The following is a 21,956-nucleotide window of genomic DNA, read 5'->3' on the forward strand; positions in this document are numbered from 1 at the left end:
ACAGACAGATAGATAGATGAACATAAAGATAGATAGATAGATAGATAAACATATAGATAGATATATAGATAGATAGATAGATAGATAGATAGATAGATAGATAGATAGATTAGGTTATGTGCAGGAATAGAAATCAGATCCTCCATGTGTTGGTGGTTGATCAGTGGCTCCATCAGCACTGCATCAATGTGAGTGGATTAGTTGTGGGCACAGACACGGGAGATGAGCAGCGCTTTAGTAAAGAGGAGGGGCGAGAGAGCATGCGGACCTATTGAGAGAGAGAGGCGGTTCAGCCCCGCTATGGTCTCAGCAGCGGCGGCTCAGGGAGTAGTACCAGACTACTGTGTTGTGCAGGGAACACGCACGACATAGCTGAAAACCGCCAGCGGAACAAATGAAAGCGAACACTACTCTTTCGTGTGGATTAATTCAGCAGCGAGACACTCGATCGAGGCGAGCGGCTCTTTGAGCGACACAGGACCGACTGACGAGGAGCGGGACATTAGCTACTGTAGGATAACACCGCCGAATGGTTCCTCTGGCCCCACCGCTAAGGTTAGTTAGCTTCCATGGCTGTCCGTTGGTTTGGGGAGGGGGAGGGGGCGTCTGTCTGTTCTGTTGTTGGTCGACGGGGTCCGGCTATTCTTTGGAGGAGACACACACACACACACACACACACACACACACACACACACATACACATACAGCAGTATTGACCTTTTCCACGCTATACGTTGCCACACGGGTCGTCGAAGCCCCGGGAAACGTAGCGTTAGGGGTCGGTCGAACTAGCGGTCTGCTCGCCCCACTACAGCAATCCTTGTTGACTGGATCTCTGCAGCTTGTTCATTATTTTATAAATCAGGAACACGTGCTACATGGCTAGGCTAAGCTAGCTAACGGTGCTAGCTGCCCAAGCTAGCTGTCAGAACTGCGGAGCAGCTAACGTCAATTCTGCTGAACACAATTAACCATTCATCGGTGTTATCTGTGTAAACACGCCCCATCCACCACAACTATACCAATATCCACTACCAATAAATGATGTCAACTTTCTACTGAGGGGAAATAATTATCGTTGCGTCTGGCTAACTTGCTAACCTGCTAACTTAGCTCTGCACAAAAGCGTTGGTTTACCATCAAGTGGACATGATGCGACCGAGAGCTGAGCTGTCGTCGACCGGTGGCTCTTTGCTTTGTTGTGAACTGGATGATAATCTGTGATTTGCTTATTACTGTTGTATAACCAGCTGGATGTCAAGTCACTGACCTAAGGAAGTGGGTGCGCTGGGTGAGTTAGCGTTAAATGGCTGGTTGTGACGGGTTGTTGCTGTTTTGACAACATTACACGGTTTGGAGTTGGTCAGTGTCTCTCAATCTGAGTATTTTAACATTGTAACCTGATTTCTAGACGAGTGGTTGAATGGGTTTACATTAGTGTAATATAGCACAGTTTGTTGCTTAATGCTGACGTCTCCTTTGCCTACTGAGCGGAATGTTGTCAAACTTTCAGGCTCAGATTCACAGACACGTTGTTGACATCTTGATAAAACAGCCAGATCTCTTGTGTAAAGCCACTAGACAAAACACAGCTCAATGAGACGACCAGTGACCTACAAAGTAAACATCTGTTGTTGTGGTACAGTGTGAAAGTCGGTTTTTGTCAGCTTCCCTGTCTCTACAGCCACTTCCATAATAAACAGTCAGATACTGTATGCTATTCTTTCTGTGTTTATCTTATCAGTGTGAGAACATTTCATAATGTGCCATTATCATCACTGCCTCTGGACTCAAGGGAGACTGAATTTAAATTGTGACACAGTCAGTTGTGCCTGTTAGGGAAGGTGTCATCGCAGTTGCATTATGTATTACTTCTAACATCCGCAGTTTTAGTGAATATAAAAACACTGAACCCCAGAAACTTTGAACACTAATTTTATATGTTTTTATCTTGTGCCACAACTAATGAGTATGCGGTTGAGAAACAACACTAAGAAGCTTTGACCCTCTGTCGAACAAGAGTCACACACACACGACAATGAGTTACTGATTTCACTCAGAGCATGTTTACATAAATGTATTGCTTAGGTTGTCATTATGTTTGATTAGTATCCTTTCTGGTTTATTTTGTGGAGATTTTTATGACTCGTCACAATTTATAAGACTGGAACATTTAAGTGATCTTCAAGCTCATTTTACTTCTCATTTGACCAAGTGCTCGTTGAGCTTTGTCAGCAGTCAAACAATTTTCAACATACTACTGGAACTGCTTCTTTGTTGAAAGATTTGTTCTCTTTAAAAATCCAGAAACATATATTATCACTAACTGCTGCTGGTATCTGGACATACAGGTAGTCTTTCATTCCCGTGCTTTGAGATACCCGTCTCTGAAATATCTTTGGACAGCCCCCCAGAAGCGATATACTCGTAAAGTGTTGTGGCAACATCTTGGACCATAACTACATCATAATTATGTGCAATTAGTGGTAAGTCATACACAAGGAAATATAAAAAAAAGAATAAGTAAGACATACTTTACATCTGAACAAATATTTGCCTCTAAGCTTGTTCACCTGAGTGAGTGTCTGTGTGTGTGACAAGGCCTTATAGAGAGCACAGAGACTGACGTTACTGGCTATGTGCTCTCTTAGTACAGTTTAAGCTCGGCAGTTTGGATGAGATTTCTCTCCCCTATCCAAAAGGGTAATGGGGGCAAAGATAATCCTGTGCTCTGTGTGTTGCCTTAGGGAGACCTATTCACTGCTAGTTCAATTTATGCTTGTATTATGAAACACAGCATAGTTATGAAACTGTAACCAGGAGACTTTTTGCTGATTTTATTGTCTGTAAACGATAATTCCCCACAGTGAATTGTTGCATGAAGAAAATCATGTTGCATCATCATGAATTACAGAAGATTTCTGTAGAATTTTAGTTTGACCTTCAAAATTATTGCCGTCATAAATTTACATCTACACTTAAGCAGACTGTCCCTCGCATAGAGGTGGTTCAATATCAATTAAGTGATGAATTGAGCGACCACAATAATATTTCAAAATGTATATCTTTCTAAACTTATGGGCGATATGCAGCCAAAGGCATCTTATATTTTAGTCTGAATGGTGACACACTGCATATGTCAGTCTTTTCTATGGCGTGGGCTAAATGTTCTATTGTAAGTCAAAGCCACATGTGAGATGTCACAAGCACTTTTATTAAAGCAGATGTGATCAAAACAAAATGGGGTTTTCTTCCCAGTCAATGTAAACTGGTGCATTGTAACCCCCTCCCCAGGTTGGAGAACTTGTATGCAAGTAAGTTTGTGTTTGCGTGCAGATGCAGAGGAAGAATGGGGGTTGGCTGCGTGGAGAGTATGAGAGGGAGATGGCACTGGCATAGCTTTGCGGAAGCCACAGTTTATATAATGCAAAATCAAGATGTATTTGATAAGAGCAGTATTGTCTCATCCTTATCTTGTTTGAAGATTTGTTGATATACCCAAAAAGTACAGATACCACCCAGCCCTTTTTATTAGTACTACTTTGTTTATACTATACAAAAGGTATGTACATTTTTGCTATTGTGTCATAACAATTATGAGAAAGTATTGAAAACATGGTATATGTTGTAAATAGTCTACAGGAATGTTGCCCAAGCTGCTTGGCTGCAATGTTTGTTTCACTGGAATATACCACTGCTATATGAATGAGGGTTTGTTTTGGATGCCATGAATGGATGACTCAATTGAAACGATCTGTTGATTTTGTTAGAGCTGATGAAACACTCTGTTCACTTGAGGTTATCTAGTTGTGTTACAACGTGGCTGTTCTTATATTGTTAACTATATGTGACCAGACAAACAGTGTACACACAACAGCCAAGTTTAATTTTGGCCATTCATCCAGTTAATAAGTTACAGCTGATATGACAAACCAGCACCATTTTTATTATTGTTTGTGTAGCTGGTCTGCGAAGCTCAGCACCAGCTAAAAGTTAGAAGATGCAGGGAAATGTGCTCTACTCTGCATTGCTAATGATATTTGTTCATGATTATTAGCATTGGAGCTTAGTAAACCTGTTCATGTAAGGTACTCCCTCTTCTGATTCAACATCACAGAAAAGTGTTTTTCTGAGTCATCATTTATTTACATTAAAAGTACAGTGTGTAGAATTTTGTGATATCTATTGTTGAAATTGCATGTTGCAGCTGAACACCCCTCACCTCACCCTCTTCTTCCAAACATGAAAAATAACCTGTGGTAGCTTTTAATTGTCACAAAAACTCAAAAGGTGTTTAGTTTGTCCAGTCTGGACTAATGTAAAAAACATGGTGGCCTCCGTAGAGAGGGTCCCCTCGATGTAAATATAAAGTATTTAAATATAAAGGGCCTTTTCTGGGGTAAAGAAAACTACAATTCATACAATTTAGATGAAATGAACTAGTTAAAGTACATTAAATTTCTGCCAATAATTCCCTTTCACCTAAATCTTACACACTGGACCTTTAAGTAGCGTACATCATATTTACCCTGGCTGTGTGGTGATATAATTTTAATATCTAAAGTTTTTGTACATAATACACTGGAAATATTTATCCATGCTCAATATATTACCTATTTACCTTTTCACTTTTTGATGTGAAATATTGTCTCTATCGTCTATGTGCTCTGTGCGAAACAAAACACCTTTTAAAGTGTTGTGTTAAATAAATATAATGTCAGTGTAACTAACTCTCAGTGCTAATTCTTATCACTAAAACACTTATTTTAATAATGCGCCAGTTTAGAGGGCTCCTTGTACAATTTACATCATTAGATCTTTCTATATTAATGCCAAATTGGTATTATAAATATCAAATCAAAAATCAAATTGTATTTGGCCCTTTAAAATCTGAATTAAATACATTTGGTAGACCAGTGGCAACACAGAGCTGCACTTAACTGATTTGCTTGCTTGATCTGTGTTCGAGCTTGATAACCAACATGTACACACTGGCCCTGTACACACCTGGTATTAAACACAGATTTTGCAATCCCATCACAAGTGGACAGCTCTGAGTGCGTGCATTCACATATGGCATTAAAATGTGGCCCAACATGCATATCATGATCCGATATCCGATCTGATCTCACCTTTCCCCTTTGAACAAACAAACACGTCTGTCATTTCTGTTCACAAAGACCAAGTTATGTTGCTTTTACACAGTCTGAGTACACAAGTGTGTCACACAAGAGTGTGTGTCTGTGTCGGCATGAGTGTGCGTGTGAAAGAGAGGTAGAGTCTGAATGAATCTTGTGCAACTGCGCTGTGAAGAAAGGTTTTAATAGTATTGATTTTAGTAGTATTGATCATTTTGTGGTGATCAGTGTTAATATTGTGGAGGTGGTCAGAAACAAATCAAGTGAAGAGAAAAATGCATTTGATTCAAAGTCAATCGAGCAGGAGCTCCATATGTGGCCCAGGAAGCATTTCCATGTATATCTGATCTGCATGCGTTCACACTTGTATTTAGTGCTGTCCACTGGAGATCGGAATCACAAAAACCTCATGTTAATACCAAGTGTGTACGGGCCACTGACATCCTGATTCAACATGCTATATTATGGATGACAACCCCCACCTACACCTACAGCCCAACACGCCCTCTTTGTTGGGTGTTTCGGGCCTTAAGATATTGTATCTTTTTGAAATCTGGATTTTCAGAAGCTTTCAGAAATAATTTCATTATTTTTATCAATGCTCTTTTAATTTAGGCAAATCCAGTCATAGTTCTATTCTAATTTAACTGCCAATGAGCATTTAACGCTGTATATTGAACCTACATTTTATATTTATTGTAATAGCACATGAAACAGTGATTATTGGGACGTGACACAACTTTGGTATGTTGCAGTGCACTTTATAAACCCCTAAGTTACCATGCAGAAACCAAAGAGGGAAATATGAGGCAGTCACCGTGAAACTGCCTCCCAGGCGCATTCCCTCTTCCCATCCGGTTTCCCTCTCACTGAATGAGTAACCCCAGCTGGCTAGCATTTCTTGCTCACTAGTGCACTGCACCTGGTAGGTTTCGTGTGTGGAGAATGTAATGCTTGACTCGGTGGTAGAATATTATGATCAAGCACAGCTGGTCTAGTGCACTGCCTCAAATTACTCACAATCAAAAGTACCAGTGAACTGGACACAGTGCCACTTCAAGTGGCTGTGTTGGGAATGAAGTTGAGCAGTTCTATTTTTAGTAATGTCCAATTGGAAAAACCATGATTGTGGCATGTTGGCTTATTCAAAAGTAGCCATTAGCTTGTAGCCTTGTGATCTTTCCCCCTGCATCTTTATTAGCCTTCTACTTTCATATTTAGGATGTAGTTGTAAGGTAGTAGATGTTAACAGGAGGAGGGAGGTATAATATGGGGTTCCATATGACTCCCACTGTAACTAGCTTCACTAATTCAAATCTAATCAAACCAATATAATACCTGCTCCTCAGGTTAATTGCTGTTGATTATGCCTGTTTTATTTTGTTTTAATGTAAAGTAAAATACTTGAGCAATGCTTGCACATTGAATGCTTAAACAATGAATAAATGAATGAAGGTTGAGCATGCTTTAAGCTCTAATTTAAGTACAAATATTTTTATTTTCTGTGAGTTTCTTGCAAAACTGTAATAATCTAAAGTCACCCGCTCCTCTGAAATCTGTACAGTATAATCTATCTTCCTATATTGTTATTGTCTCAGACTTCTTTAAACATTCACATTATTGTTAGTCGCTTTGGATAAATGTGTCAGCTAAATGATATGTAATGTAAAAATCTTAATTATACGGCACTTTCAGGGCAAGACTACTCTAGTAGACTGTGGAGGCCTTGTCAGCACTGTTTCACTATGACTGTGATTGGCTGCACTGATACCTGATTGTGTAAGTGGAGTTGTGTCAGCTGTGTTGTGAAGTTCCCACAAATGTATTACTCATTTAGTTTGCTTTGATTTCACCTTCTTTCCAGTTGATCCCAAACTAGCTCCAATGGGTTTAAAATGCCCATACTGATCTTTTTTGTTTTTTTGTTTTTACTGTGTCATGATGTGGGTCCTTCTCTCCCACATGACATGGATCTGTTGATTATATGACCTGACTAAACCATAATCATTTTTCACTTCTCTCATTGTGTTGAATATGTGACACCAAGGCTCTGGTCATACATGGCTTTAACATACGCCTCAGGTTGTTGGTATACATCTGGCATGAGAATGCATCATCACATGTGATTTGAGTGAAAGCTTTAGATATGAGCTCAGTTTCCTGCTCTATATGTAAATAAGATCGGTTTTTGTTTCATGTCTGTTTGGAAAAAACACAAATGCAATGTTTTTAGCCAGTACCATTATGACAGACAAGTCTATGAGTGTGTGATAGTATTGGGAGATAGTGGGGGTTTGAGTGTGTGTGTGTGTGTATGTAAAAGACTTTCTCAGTTTGTTAGTATCTTCGGTAGTGCCCGTACCGATGCAGGATTTTTGGGGCACACTGGATCAGACTTTTTATTTAGATTTTTCTCTTGCCATGAAAAGAAGTTGCTATTCAAAAGAGTCACCCATATTTAAAAATACTAAAAGAGAGGCAAACAGCGGATTAGTAGAGATTAGAAATGGCTCTTTGGTAAGTGATTCACTTGACTCCATTACGCAACACAGATGACAGCATGTTACAGGACATTGCTCTTGTTTGTGTGTAGGCTACAGCTGTGGGCAGCATTTAGTGAAATCTGGCAGTTTGCGATAGTTGGCATTGGCTGATGCCTGCGCTCACGAGGCCAGCACTGCACTCACATCTGCAGACATTAACAGGAAGTCGTAGGTATATTTCAACAGAGATTTTTGATTATTTATTTATTTAGTTTTGTTCAATGTATTAATTTAAAATGAATAAACTTAAACAGTGCACTTGTTGACATTTTCAGTTTTTCTCTGTGTTTAAGTGAATAATATATCAGTATCAAACAGATTTTCATCAGTAAACAACAACAACATAATACTGTCATTATATATCTGCCATCAGCAGCTCTGCCCAGGCTATTGAAGAAGCCATATCAGTTGACCACTGATGGAATTTTATTTTCTCATATTAGCCTTTGTTTTGTGCCAGGAATGTGTATTCAGCACAGTAAGTTTTTGAGATTCTGGAAAGCATGTTGTTAAGGGCAGCCAAGGGCACACACCTCAGGTTCGATGATCCAACTGTGAAAATACGAATTGAGTGATATGTAACAGCGAAAGGTATGAAGTCCTACGTGGAAAGTAATTACAGGTTATGGTGTGCTTATGTGGAAGGATTGAATTCCTGCCTTGACATGTGCTCTGGATCCATGACAGCGCAGTTTTGAACAAATTAGTATTCTGAATACATCAAAACACGGAGCTGCTGCTGTGACATCTGCTCAGTGTTTTCAGATGTTTGGAGTTTTCTCTTCCACTGAAGAAAAAACCTCTGTCCATAATTCAAAACCTTGTGTATCAAATCTATGTGGGATGTTTTGTTTGTCTTGTTGTCTGTAAATAACACAGGCATGTATGGCTATTAGTATTTGGCAGTGCTCTCACATGCACACTCTACACACACTTGAACCCTCTCATGCATAAATGGAAGCTCTGTGAGGCTGCTGTCATGAGGGGCAAACAGAGGCTCTCGGGTTGCATGCTGCCATACAGAAGCACATTTCAAAGCTTGTGAATAATTAAGTAGCAGTGAGGAGGAAGTAGGTCACCTCGGCAGACAAGTATACTTCTCGGTTTTATTTCCTCCTCAGGATGGAGAGCTGAATGTCAGGTGTACTTTAATTGCAGAGCCAGATGAGAATAAAGAGGGAGGCGACACCTCATACGTCACAGTGATGTTGTCACACTGTCCTGAACTGAGGTGTGTTTTGTGAAGTACCATATATGTGGATCTACTGAGAATACATTTGTGCACCAATAGTTAAACACATTATTGATCTACTATTCCTCAATCATGTATATGTTGTGACATTTTTAGGGGCAACTCATTTACTGTATTATCAGATTGATATGAATTCATTTGAAAGTGTAGTTTGATACAATCTTTTAGCCAGGCGGAGCTAATGTTAGACACCTGAATAAATATTTGAAATGTTCTGATTCAATGACTCAAGTTGAGTTGTGCTTCACTACAACACCAAGGTTTTCATTAGCATTTCATTAGCGACTGTAGCATCTAAATAGTAGAGTGGGATACAAAAAGACTTTCTGGCTAATTATCTGAATGATCAAATATTGATTCTTTAAATGCCATGGTATAAACTGTCTGCGCTGACATTTTTTGTGAGGGCAGCTGTAACGTGTTGTTAGAAGTTTAGTAAGGGAAAATGCAAAGTAACTTCAATGTGTGCAAAAAGGTTAGCTGAGGCTGGCTACCCCATAACCAATAGTACGAGATGGACAGAATTATGATCTGAGCTCTGTTTGTGTTTGCTGAGACGATATCCCTCGCTCCAACGTCTGACTGGCTGCAGAAATCAACTGAACAGCATTGAATGATCATTTAAGTAGTTACACAGTAGTTAAAGCATCTAATTGGAGATATTTGTAGTTTTATGGAACAGCATGTCATTTTGAAAATGCATAATCAGGATTCCAGACTGCGATGATGTAGTCGCATAATGCAACAATTTTTGGAGGCAGTGAGACAAAATGTTATAACTACACACACCATTGCGACTTGCAAATATGCCTGTTGTTTTTGTTAAAATCCTCAATGTATAGACTATCACATGAAATACCAGGAGTGAGCGAAATTTTGTGTGTGTGCTCCCAGACTCCTCAGACCGGGAGCGAGCTGGAGTCTATACACACACACACGTACAGGCCCCGGGGCCCCGCCCTCACTCACGAGCAGCAGTTGGTTTGTACTGTGCTGGATTTTCCTGTGCCCTCCCTCCGCACTCCTGCTGACGTGCACTCACTTTAACTAATAAACACCAACACTCATCACAAGTTATTAGGACCCGATCTGTACATGAGGTCTACTTAGGGTTTGATTAGCACCAGAGTTTATGAGGCTGCATTTAAACATCATGAAAAATGAGTCGTCAACATTTTCTGCACGCTCAGTGCAACACATAACGTGACATGGACAAGAAGGAGTCATTCATGAATCCGACACCATTGATAAAAAAGCTAAATACACAATCGTAAGTTTGTCATCTAAATCATAACTATCCCATCCTGTTTATCGAGCTGGTTACATCTACCCAGTGCCAAATGTTCAATATTTACTCAAGAGCAATTCTTGTTAACAGAGCCAGAGTCCATTTTATTTATTGTTTTGGTTGTATGTGTAGTTTGTTTTATCTAAGGTTTATTTATTGAGGCTATTTTAATAATTTAAATTCTAATTCAGATGTCAGACAGATTCTTAAGAATGGAAAGTTCATTGCTCTTTGAAAGGGTGTACTTGCAGGATTATACTATTATTTTTTTAAGTGGTCAAATCAATTTGGGAAATCAGTGGCGATACCCAGCCCTATCAGCATGCACCTAAAGTAACAAGAGTCCAGAATAGCCAATTTCAGAATAATATAACAGGATTCTTAGCACAGAAGAGGATTAAGAGGTGCCAGGCCCTAGGGGTCCTCAGGGGGACGTGCTCTAAAAGGAGGGGAAGGAGAGGCATTCTGCAAGAGGAAGCTCCTTGTTTTGTTATGGTTCTTACTTTGTATATATTTTCTATTTATTACCATATTTACCAACATTTAGCAGTAAAACAGTCGAGATGGGAAAAAATCTGAATGTGTTGTGTTGTATGTCGTAAGTGGTGAGCCTAAATCTTGTGCTGGTGCCCCTAAAAATGTCAGTAAGGAGCGCCAGTGCTACTAGTAGAAAAAGCCCTGATAATAATGATGCTCTTGTTAGTGGTGGTTTATTATGCACATCTCAGGCATGTTGGTTGACAGATATTTGTAGTACCAGGGAAGTTTGTTTACAGTTTGGCCTATAATGTGCACTTTACACATTTGGTCAAGGTCCTGGTGGCCTCACAAAGTATGTTTATGTTTTTCTTTAACATAATATCTTAAGATCAGCTTAAAGGAATTTCTTCAAATTTGGTGCAAAATTTCACTTGAACTCAAAGAAGAATGCATTAGATTTTAGGTAAAGATTACAGAGACTTTTATGTGGAAAAAAAGTAAATACTGTTCTGTGCTTTCACTGTGTGGTTAGATACATTTATATGTGGGTGTCTCCCAGAGGAATCATTCATAGGTAGAGTGCTGGGGCATCATTTATAAAACTGCGTAGGATTCATCCTAAAAAAGTATGTGTGCACAAAGGCCGAAAATGACGTATGCAAATAAATATTCAGATTTATATAATGGTGCACACACACACACCTGTAGGCATTGTTCCCTTTATAAATCAAACTCCACCGTGCTTACAAGAATCTGCCTCAAATTCCGCCCCCCTTTAAAGCACATAATGAATATTCAATTAGCCTGCTGACAAATTTTTCAGATTGTGTGGTGGCCACAGATGTCATAAATATAAAAACACACACACACACACACACAGTTTTAATATTAAAGGTACAGTGTGTAGCATTTTGTGATATCTATTGTTGAAATTACATGTTGCAGCTGAACACCCCTTGCCTCACCCTCCCCTTCCAAACATGAAAAAGAAATTGTGGTAGCCTTTAATTGGCATAAAAACTCAAAAGGTGTTTAGTTTGTCCAGTCTGGACTAATGTAAAAACATGGTGGCCTCCGTAGAGAGGGTGCCCTTGATGTAAATATAAAGTATTTGAATATAAAGGGCCTTTTCTGGTGTAAGGAAAACTACAATTCATACAATTTAGATGAAACGAACTGTAAAAATATCATGAGAATTATTCTACATTACATTTCTGCCAATATCCCTTTCACCTAAATCTTACACACTGGACCTTTTAATTATGAAGTGGATCAATAATCTGGCTCTAATTCACCTCCTCACGTCTGCATAAACACTTTCCTGTCTCCAAAATGTTTGCACGCGTGGTTTAGAGTTTGCGTAAAAGGTTGTTTTTATAGATCCCAACATTTCAGAGAAGAGGCGTATGCTAAAAAATGAGCTCCGGTAGATGCGTACGCAATGTTTATAAATGAGGGCCCCTGGTCTTGAAGTTGGGATACATCATTACATCATTACCTCTATATTGGTGAACTATAATTGAATTTACCCAAAAAACTACTGATGGTTATAATTAATCCATCAGATTAGTGATATAACATGTGTATCCGTGGTGTTGGCATGTTTGTGTGAACAGAGAGAGTAGGTTACGGATCTCAGTGTGTTCTGGTGGAGTGCCTTTGCCTCCATGGTTACAGAGAGTCGAAGTTGGCTGAAGCAGTGTGTGTGAAGGCCCCGGTTCCATGCCGGCCAGCAGGGAGGGGGAGGGTAGAGCCTTAAGTAATTTCACACAGTGTCGCTGAGGCGGCCGGCAGCAGGGGAACAGGCAGGAAATCCAATAGTTGCTCTGTTGTCCAGCATGGATACAGCTGGACAGCCACATCTGGAGGGACAGGCCAGCATGTCACTGGCCCTGTTCCCCTGTCTCCTTCTCCACTGTCTCGTCTCTTCCAGGTCAGACATGGACTTTCCCAGTCTGTGTGTGGGGAAAGTACTGATGATAGATTTGATTGTGCTCAACATTTAAAACATTTTAACATAATTTTATAATCTGTAGCTAATATTTTCCTCTTGGTTGGGGTGTGATGATAACAACAATGGTAATGATACAAAATGCATGTGTCCTGTTAATGTAGCTTTTTGGTATTTTTTTCAAAAGTGCATTTTGTTCTACATTATTGCCAATATTGTGTGTGAACCCTGGTCCAGGGGTTCTTTTCTCTCATACATTGTAATTGATAATAGTATTTTAAACACATATGGGGGCCTATATACGTTTTGATTTTATATGGTGAGCCATGTCTGACACTGCTACAGCCAAAGGTAATTCTACCATTGTTTACTTCTCAATACGGCCTCCATTTTCAGTTTCTTAAACACCCCCATTGTTTTTTTTTGTCATTAAAATGATGGAAAGTGTTGTTCCGTCAGTTTCAAAATGAAAGCTGAGACAGGCTGTGGTTAAGGCACATGATTGTATCTCTTCCCGTCAGACAAATTACAGCTGTGTCAAAGTTGACTGCGTGTTCACACATTTCTCACAGCATCTTCAGTTGCAGATTTATTTATTTTTTGTTGCTGCGGAGTGCCTGTATGAAAGCTGAGCGGGGATAAGCTGACATCAGTTGGGGTGTTTGGGCGTTCTTTCACTGTTGGCACTAACAGCAATGCTCAGGCCACCTGCCTGTCAGGAGCTGCACAAAGGCAATAATTCTATCACCTGCTGCTTTTTATGGCCACTCTCTTCTTACCTACCTATTGGATTTACTTCCCTGTCTGAACCCATTCTCTGTCTTGCTTATTTGTTCTTTAATGGTTAGAGAAACATACCGGTTTGGATTCCACGATATTCCTCTGATAATAATAACTAGCTTTCGACTGGCAAGATGAGGTTTGTTACATTGCATGGTATTGTTGCAATATATATATTTCAAAATATAAGCATGTGATCATCTTGTAGGCTGTGGTTGAAGTTAAGCATGTACCCACAGTAAAATATCTTGCATTGCTGCTTGGCAGTGTAAAGGGCATTGCACTAGAGTTTGGGACATCTAGTGTTTTTAAAGGAGCTTGCAGTCATCCTCCAATTTTTTTTACTGGCTGTTGTACTGTGACTCTCTGCTGTTATTTAGCTCTGTTTTGGTTAGTTTACTTCTGACAGTGCTGTTATTAACATAGACCAAGAGGAATGTACCACTAGTTTTAAGACTGAGTTTCTGAAAGCAGTCAAGAAAACCATTATTCTTCCTCTAAAGAAAAATGTAACCCAGAAACTGGCTTCACTAACTGGCTTTGCATGGTACTCTGGATAATAGCAGTGTTATAGGGAGCCCCACTGATAGTTTTGCTAAAAAGAAAATGGGTGAGGTCACTTGGAAAAGGCTTAAGTGTTTCCATGGTGTCTGTCTTGAGAGGGATTGGACTTGTTTCTGCACCCTGACCCTCGAAAAGCTCTTGGGGCCCCAATACTGAAGCGTCAGTGGATTAAGTGCGAGAACTTTGTTTCCTTGTTAAGAAGTTTGGGTGGATAGGAAGGAAGGCAAAGTGTGAGAGTAGAGCAATCTGCTACTGCAGATGAGGGTTGAAACTAATGCAGAAGCATAGTAAGGCTGCTAAAAGACTAAATAAACATTGATTGAAGAGGCCTCCATTTCCCATCTAAAATTTTGAACTTGGTACATCAATTTTACAAGATGTTGGGTACAAATAGCAAGTGACTTTGTGTGTGCACCTTAAAATGTGAACTGGACCACCCACACTGTAAGTAAAGATTTAAAATTACTTTTAAAGCAAGTGCTTGCATGCAGACATAGTGTAAGGGAGCACTTCGGTGTTGAGGGTGAGTGAGTGAAAGAGTAAGCGAGCGAGAGCCTGCTTGTCCGGGGCCCTACGGTAATGAGGTTCCAGGCAGATAAATCCTTATGAGACCTGACAGGGTGCCACATTCCTAGGCTGAGAGTCCCAGCAGCCCCCCTCCCCTGAGCACAAGTCTCTAGGGCACTGCTTTATAGACTTCTGATGTTGTTCCCACACCAAGCTTTTTGCCCATTACAGTGCACTCATCTGCCTTTTCACAACAACTCCATGCCTTTGAATGCAGCCTACATCTATTTTGGCCGTCATAGAAGTATTTTCCTTAAAAGCTCAATTGTGTAATGTGTTTTTCCCAGTGTAAAAATAGTGGCAAAATTTGTTATGGACATACAGTTTACAGTGCATTATTGCTGTTAGAGTGATTGATCTCTCACACACACACACACACACACACACACACACACACACACACACACATACACATACACATACGTTCTATCAAGGTCAAAGCCATGCTATCAAGGCTCTTAACAGAAAATATGTTACAAGCTGTTGATTCTCTCATTCTCCTTACCAAGTCAGACCAGACAGGGATCTGATTAACTGTTTATGTCAGTGGAATTAAACTGTTGTTTGAAGTCAGCCTCCTGCTCTCCTTGGCAGGCTGGACGCCGTCTGTGTTCTCCGTGCTAGTATTTCCATAGCCATTCCTAAAATGGAGAGGGAGGGCGGGGGTGGGATAAGAGGATGAAATGTTGGCTTGCACCTCTGAAGGCTGAGGCCCACTCTACTCTATGGAGAAGACGAAAGCAAAAAAGGGGAGAAAGGCAAGCACGCTAGAGTGAGGTGACTGAGTTCATTCGCAGTGTTGGCAGTGAGCCATTGACTTGCCTGTGGGTGTCTGTAGCAGTGCCAGTGCATGTGTTGAGCCTCTCGTCTGGAAGGCCCCATTCGCCTCAGAGTTTATGTCAAAGCTTGCTCATTGTGTTGGCCCTCTCATCTTGATTCAGGTTTTTTGTCCTCTGCAGATCTTGTGACTGCGTTCAGATTTGTTTTCCTCCTTCTCAGGGGAATCTGTGCGGCCTGGACTGTCATCAAAGACAGAGGATGGCTTATCTCACCCTCTCTTTGTTTCGCTGGCCTCTTTTTTTCTGCCCTTTGTGGAGCATATTTGTATTCTGTGTCAATATCGTGACTTTTTCCTCATCTAGTATTTCACCCGCTTTGAGACCTACTCAAGGACTTCAGCACTTCCCTTTGTGTGCTGTGTTTATCCAGGTTTGTCTGACCAAAAAATGAGCACTACTGCACCAGTTTCTTGAAAATATTGAAAGCCGCAGTTTAGACGTCTTGACACAAAAGCAAAGAGTCTAGTTGCTGTGAGACTTTGAGCAGTGTTTTCCTGCCCGTGGCCTCTCTGAGCCCATGTTTACAGAGCTCCTCTGTTCCTTAAAAGCAGAGTTCAGCCTTTCGTAACAGAGCCCTTTGCATAACTGAAATCAAGTGACACTTTGTGTTTGTGACAGAAGGGCAGCAAGGAACAGGAGCAAGAAGATAGTGCCTGTTTTTGTTCAGAAAAAGAGTCAAAACTAGAGCGAGACGATGGAGACGGGCACATTAGTTATACTGTGCCAGTGATGTAGGCACATGCTATAAAAAGTGCTTGTTTATTAGTGGTTGTGGAGGTTTTTACTCAGAAGAACCTTGTCTAGCCTGGGAACATTTTCAAAGATAACTAAGAGGATTAAACTGTGGCTATCAGTTGAAATAGTTTACCCAGCTTGTAAGCCAATGTTACACAGCTTAAAGATCACCATTGTCTTAGAGTTTGACCAAACAAATCCTTTTTAGGTTTAAATTATTATTGATTCTGTAACAAAATCAAACAAGCCCTCAGTGGATATCCTATTAATAATCATTTTATCAAATAAACAGTATCAAAGAAACAGTTTTTATCCATTATAATCACCAGTGGTTAGTCATGTGTTCATCTTGATGTCCTTTATTTGGAAAAACAGATTGAACTATACAGTTAAATTCTGTGTCAAATCTTATACATAGTCATTTACATATATAATACGTGTGTACAAGTTTGGCTCAGCGGTGGTGACTTTTCCATTCAATTCCCAAAATCGTAGTGCACCCAGAGCACTTTGCTGCCCTGTTGAGATTTCGCTCAGTGCCATGTCGAGAGCCCGTATTTCTGCCGCTGTGCCTCTTGTGTGCCTCACACATTGCTGAAACATGAGCTGAGGGAGAAAGGCATCATTAGTCAGTGGCTCATAGAAATGGCAGGAGTCCTAATTTCTCTGTTGGCAGGAGTCACAGGGACACATATCACAAGTATTAGTCCAGCTACTACTACTACTGTCACAGGCTTTTTGGACTGCCTGAGAGTAGTACAGTAATAGTACAGAGCTAAATATTTCTTTCTGTCTGGACTTTGAAAATCACATTTTTATTCCCATTGAGGTTTTAGGCTGGGAAATATTTGGTTCTAAGAATCAGAATATTTTTTATATTGATCAATATCAATGTCAGTTTGAGACTGCAGATTTCCTGGCTGGTGTCATTCAAGTAAAAGAAAAGTTTGTTTGTGGTTCATAAGCACAGTCATGCATATTTTGCAAATGATCACTTGATCTATCCACCGTAGAAATCCACAATATTTTGAAATTATTTCCAAAAATAGTTTATGTAATCATATATAACATAGCCTAATACAGTGATTGTATTAGATGAGGGTTGAACCAAATACAGAACAGATACATTTATGTTATAGTCTGTAGCTGTCAATTTCATGGAAGATAGGAAGTTTTGGAAGGCTGTGTAAGGTTTACAAACTTTGATTGTGTTACTTAACTTGATTGTCAATTGGTTGTCAGTCAAAACCAAAAATGTTGCCAAAGAGTGTTTTTGACAAGAGATTAATGCAAAAGCATAAAATAAAATATTTATGATAATGAAACAAAAATGTTGTTTTATCCTCACATATCATCATATTGCAAAGCCTTACCTCACAGCTGTGTTTTGTGTGTGATGCAGTCTGAATTGTCACTGTAAAAGGATAATGACCCTGTTTTTATGCTTCTTTACTTCTTTTGCAGAATAAAAATCTGCTGAGGATTTATGAGGGAATGCTACAGCTCAATGCATGTCTCTTTTTACTTTCCTTGTGTTTCTTGATCAATATATGACACATTCCTTGTAGACAAGGACACTCTACAAGCATCATGTCATCTGGAATTAAAGTGAGTGCCTGACTCAAGGCCTACATCTCTATCTGTCATTGAGTTATTTATGTTGCCTCTAAAGCCCCATTAAACTCTGAGTATTTTTGGTTTACCAGCTAGCTGCTTGATTTGGCTGGTCTCTGTCTGTGAGCCCTCAGTGTGAGGACAGTGGGCCATTCAGCAAGTAGAGAAGGAGGGGCTCAGTCTAGCAGGTGCAGGAGCTCTTTACTCCTTTACTTTGAGCAGTGGGGGGGCGGGGGGGCAGCTGTGGTCAGGAGGTGATGACATTCTGATATCCGGAGCAGACAGACACACACTTTCATCTCAAACTACTCTGGAAGTTTTGGCTGTAAAACATGAAATTGTTTCTGAGCAAAAGTTACGCCTATTGTGCAATGTGTTCTGCATTGTCTTACTCAGGTTTGAAGGTGCACAGGTTCAATATGATGTTGCTCATGGCTTGTGTTGTTTTTTCTCCACAGGTTTCTGGCTAAAAGAAGCAGCCAATAATGCACGACATTTGCTCTCTAGCCACACCCACTTCCTGCTTGTAGAGGAAGCGGCTGTGCCAAGATGTCCTCTCACTCCCAGTCTGTGCCACCAGGCCGGAGGGCTGGCCTGGACACACGGCACCTCCCCAACCCTGCCAATCTACCGCTGCAGCTGCAACGGGCACACACGGTAAGGGGCCTGCACATGATGCGTTTATTGGCACCACTGTGGCGCCTCAACATGTTACAGATTTGACTGTAGTTGCAGCTTCGACTTTCCCTGCTTGATAGATATTTAGTAAATATGGTATTACTCTGAACCGTTGGAGAGGGTCTGACCCCAGGGGCCCCTACTGGTGTTTTTTTTCAATAGAAACATTCCCAGGTTACAATGTTGTGCACACAGAACCCTCATTAGATGCTTGAGTTGAAAGTTCATGTTGTCATCATGGAGTCACCTTTAGGCTTTTCCATTCTTTCCACCCACATCTCCTAATTATCAAGATTTTGTTCGTCTATGTACTGCGGACAAAGCTTTCTGTGCTTCAAAGACGAGGCCTCAAGGTGATGCAGTAGGTCATTCTCTGAACTTTAGGGATTTTTTTTTGTTCTTGTATGGAGGGAAAATGTAAGGCTTACCCCCCCCACAGGATCCCCACAGCTGCACATGTAGTTAATCCTACCACTCCTTCTTGTCATCACATTGAGGAGGAGATGAGGGTTGACGGACTGTGTCCCACAAACCCTCCGGTCGACAGAGGTGCATGTTTACACTAGTTGTATGTGTTACCCCACTTGTGAGAGACATTAGACCAGGAAAGAAAATGACTGGATATCACAGAGGAAACAACCTGGGCAATGTTTTTCTAATTCAGAGGCCATTACATCATTCTCAAAGAGAAAGAACCATTGCTGAAACGTTTTTGTCGTTTGTGTTCCAGGAAGTGGGACTGGTCGACTACCACTCTCATGCCAGGGACTACGGTTCCCACCTGGCCCAGCCCCATCGCCGTCGGCCATCCTTGCTTTCAGAATTTCAACCTGGGAATGAGAGGTAGGTTCACTATGCTCATATAAAGTATCTTTTATAGATTCCTTGTGCTTTTTTACATAACCGACTGCACTGGTCACTGTTGTATCATTTATTAAGGTAATATTTACAGCGCATAGTAGCACTGACCAAAATCCCAAACAGAGGCTGTTAATCGTGACTCATTACTCAAATCTTTGTTTGGTCGCATAAATTGGGCCTTTGTAGATGTAAGTTGCAGTGCCAGCTTTTATCCTCTACTGCAACTTTTGAGTTTGTTGTGAGTACGCTTGTGACTCTCAGTAGACTCTCTCCGTTCTGTTTGACATGATTCTTGTCTAGGTGATAAAAGAGGTTAGTGGTGTTTGAGTCTGTTTTGGGTCAGCAGGATGATTTACAAAGTTCGGTATTGTGGTACCTCTTTGTTTTTCATACAGACATTTTAAGTTTCATAACCCTATGTACACCAGGCTGATACAATCACTGGAACTTTAACTGAAGAATTGCACCATTATTTTATTACATATCCTATTTAATGTCCTTCTCTGCTGATGATGTGCTATTTTAAATATCATACATTTTTCAGATACGAGATGCATGATGTGGTTTTCACTGTTCGACTGTTAGCACTCGCATGAAAATGTTACTATGGCCCCTTTAATGTGTTTGTCCTTGAGTCTTGATGACTGCAGGACAAAGCATGTTTATTATAAGCTTCATGCAGGCTGTATTTTTATGCAGTATTATTCTACTAAAGACTGTTAACCCTCCCCCAGTGTAATCCTTATGTAATTGGCTTTCGCAAGCCGTTTCTCTGTAATGTTGTGCTAAACGGCTCTGCAAGGCAATGGAGCTTGCTGAATTTTGCCATCTTCAAAAGACCAGGAGTAAGTCAGGCAAAGCATTGTATGAATAGTACTCTCTCTCTGGAGACTCAGGTTTTGTACCCACCAAAGTTGTTTATTATTTATATACTCATGCTTTTTTGAGGATGAGTCTTGAGGAGTACTTATTAATAATATATGTGCTTGTTATGAATTTTGCATGAGGATTTGCAGAGGATAAGTCACAAGAATATTTTTTCTCTCTCCAGTTTAATCTCAGGGCAGATCTTCTTGCATATGTTAAATATTCAAGGTGAAAAAAGTTTAGATTTCAAAAGGTTCATTTTTACTAGAAATCTGCTTGCAGATACTTGTTACATGAACAGTAGGCTGTGGGGTGGTGGCTGTCTTTCAAGATGTGTCAAATAAATTGTATGTCAGGAATGCAATGGAGTTGCAGCAGCATGATAGAATGACTCTGTAGTGGTGTGTGTGTGTCGCTGTTGCGTGTTGTGTCCACGTCTCTAAGTATCAATCAGATAGGATTATGGTCTTCAATGTAAATCACAGAGCTGTGTACAAGGCACTGTTTAATGGTTAACTTAGCCTAGCACACATTGTGGGAACACTAGGTCATAAACACCACGCTGTTCAGCTGCCACCCACCAGCTCCTTATTTGCTGACACCTTTCCTTCAATCACAGCGGCTTTCGCACTCACTCTTTGTCACTCTACATAATATCTGTTTCTCCAAGACGGATGCCATGTGCGACATCAGTGGAGTTGTTTTTCACTAGATAAAAAAACCCATCAAATCAAAAAATGGGAGAGTAGCAGTTAGCCCACGTTTCATTGTGGAGACTGAAATAAACCGCTAGTTTTGCTGGCAGGCGTCTGTGGGTGGGGAGGCTTTCAGTTGAATATATCAGGCCTTCAGCATTCCTATAGAGGGCTTAGAATCCAATCTAAAGCCCTTATTCTGCAAGTCTGAATAGTGTAATTCTGGCCTTGGCAATCCTTCAATCTATTCTCCTCTCAAATGCGTGCTTGTCTTTTCACAAGTCTCAGTAATTCTGCACACCACGTCCACATTTATAGAATGCTCGGGGTTGTTCACATTCTGACAGAAAATGTGAGAATAATATAGCCTTGTGCTTTCCTTAAAGAATGGCTTTATCTCTTTTTCAATGAGATAGATCTATGCATCCGTCATCTGCTCTGTAACTGTATTGGACTTAAGGCAAGATGAAAATGTGCCATTCAGTTATTACTCATAGTGTTCCTTAATAACAGGTCAGAAAACCACAACAGTGTAATCATTGGTGAGCCACTGTGCTGGTTGTTTATTTCATCCTCCTCTTTACTCCAGGCGATAGCTCAGTCACTCCGCCTCTTCCCATCTGTCTCAGCCAGGCTACTTGAAAACGGGAGAGAATACATTTTATTGCAAGAATAACCAGACAGAGTAACCACTTTGCTCAGAACAAAGAAGAAACAATAATACAAAATTAGTGTTCACTAGCCGTGAATATGCTCATATATCCTTGAAGAATGAATGTACTAAATTGGTATAAAAGTAGGACTTGATAAGTACACCAGTGCAAAAATAATTCCTGCTGTTGTCCCTTATACCTAAGTCCTATGCCATTTTAATATGACCGATCTGATTTTATAAGATTCTATTTCTTTGCATACTCAGTTGTTGCTATTTTTGTTTTTTTGTAATTTTTAATTATTGTTTGGAAATGACACAATGAACCTAACCACATAGTTCCTAAATACTGACCCTTGTGGATTCCAAAGTCCTTAGTGAAGGTTGTGGTTTCAAACTTCTTTATGGACAGAATGACAAACACTTGATAAACAGCAAACATTTTAATGATA

The 21,956-nt window shown here is 40.3% G+C and overlaps 1 protein-coding gene across 9 annotated transcripts in view; it reads left to right on the top strand.

The window, feature by feature from the left end:
* Positions 1-273: 273 nt before the first annotated feature.
* Positions 274-21,956, top strand: part of ncor2 (nuclear receptor corepressor 2) — an 86,499-nt gene continuing 64,816 nt past the window's right edge. For all 9 annotated transcript variants that reach the window (XM_069524145.1, XM_020093835.2, XM_069524147.1 and 6 more), the window contains exons 1-3: positions 274-555; positions 18,210-18,408; positions 19,160-19,272. In XM_069524145.1, the coding sequence (XP_069380246.1) occupies positions 18,301-18,408; positions 19,160-19,272 (221 nt within the window). In that variant the 5' untranslated portion in view covers positions 274-555; positions 18,210-18,300. The remainder of the gene's footprint in view (positions 556-18,209; positions 18,409-19,159; positions 19,273-21,956) is intronic.

Source organism: Paralichthys olivaceus, chromosome 4 (genome assembly GCF_024713975.1).
Source record: "Paralichthys olivaceus isolate ysfri-2021 chromosome 4, ASM2471397v2, whole genome shotgun sequence".
Taxonomy (NCBI): domain Eukaryota; kingdom Metazoa; phylum Chordata; class Actinopteri; order Pleuronectiformes; family Paralichthyidae; genus Paralichthys; species Paralichthys olivaceus.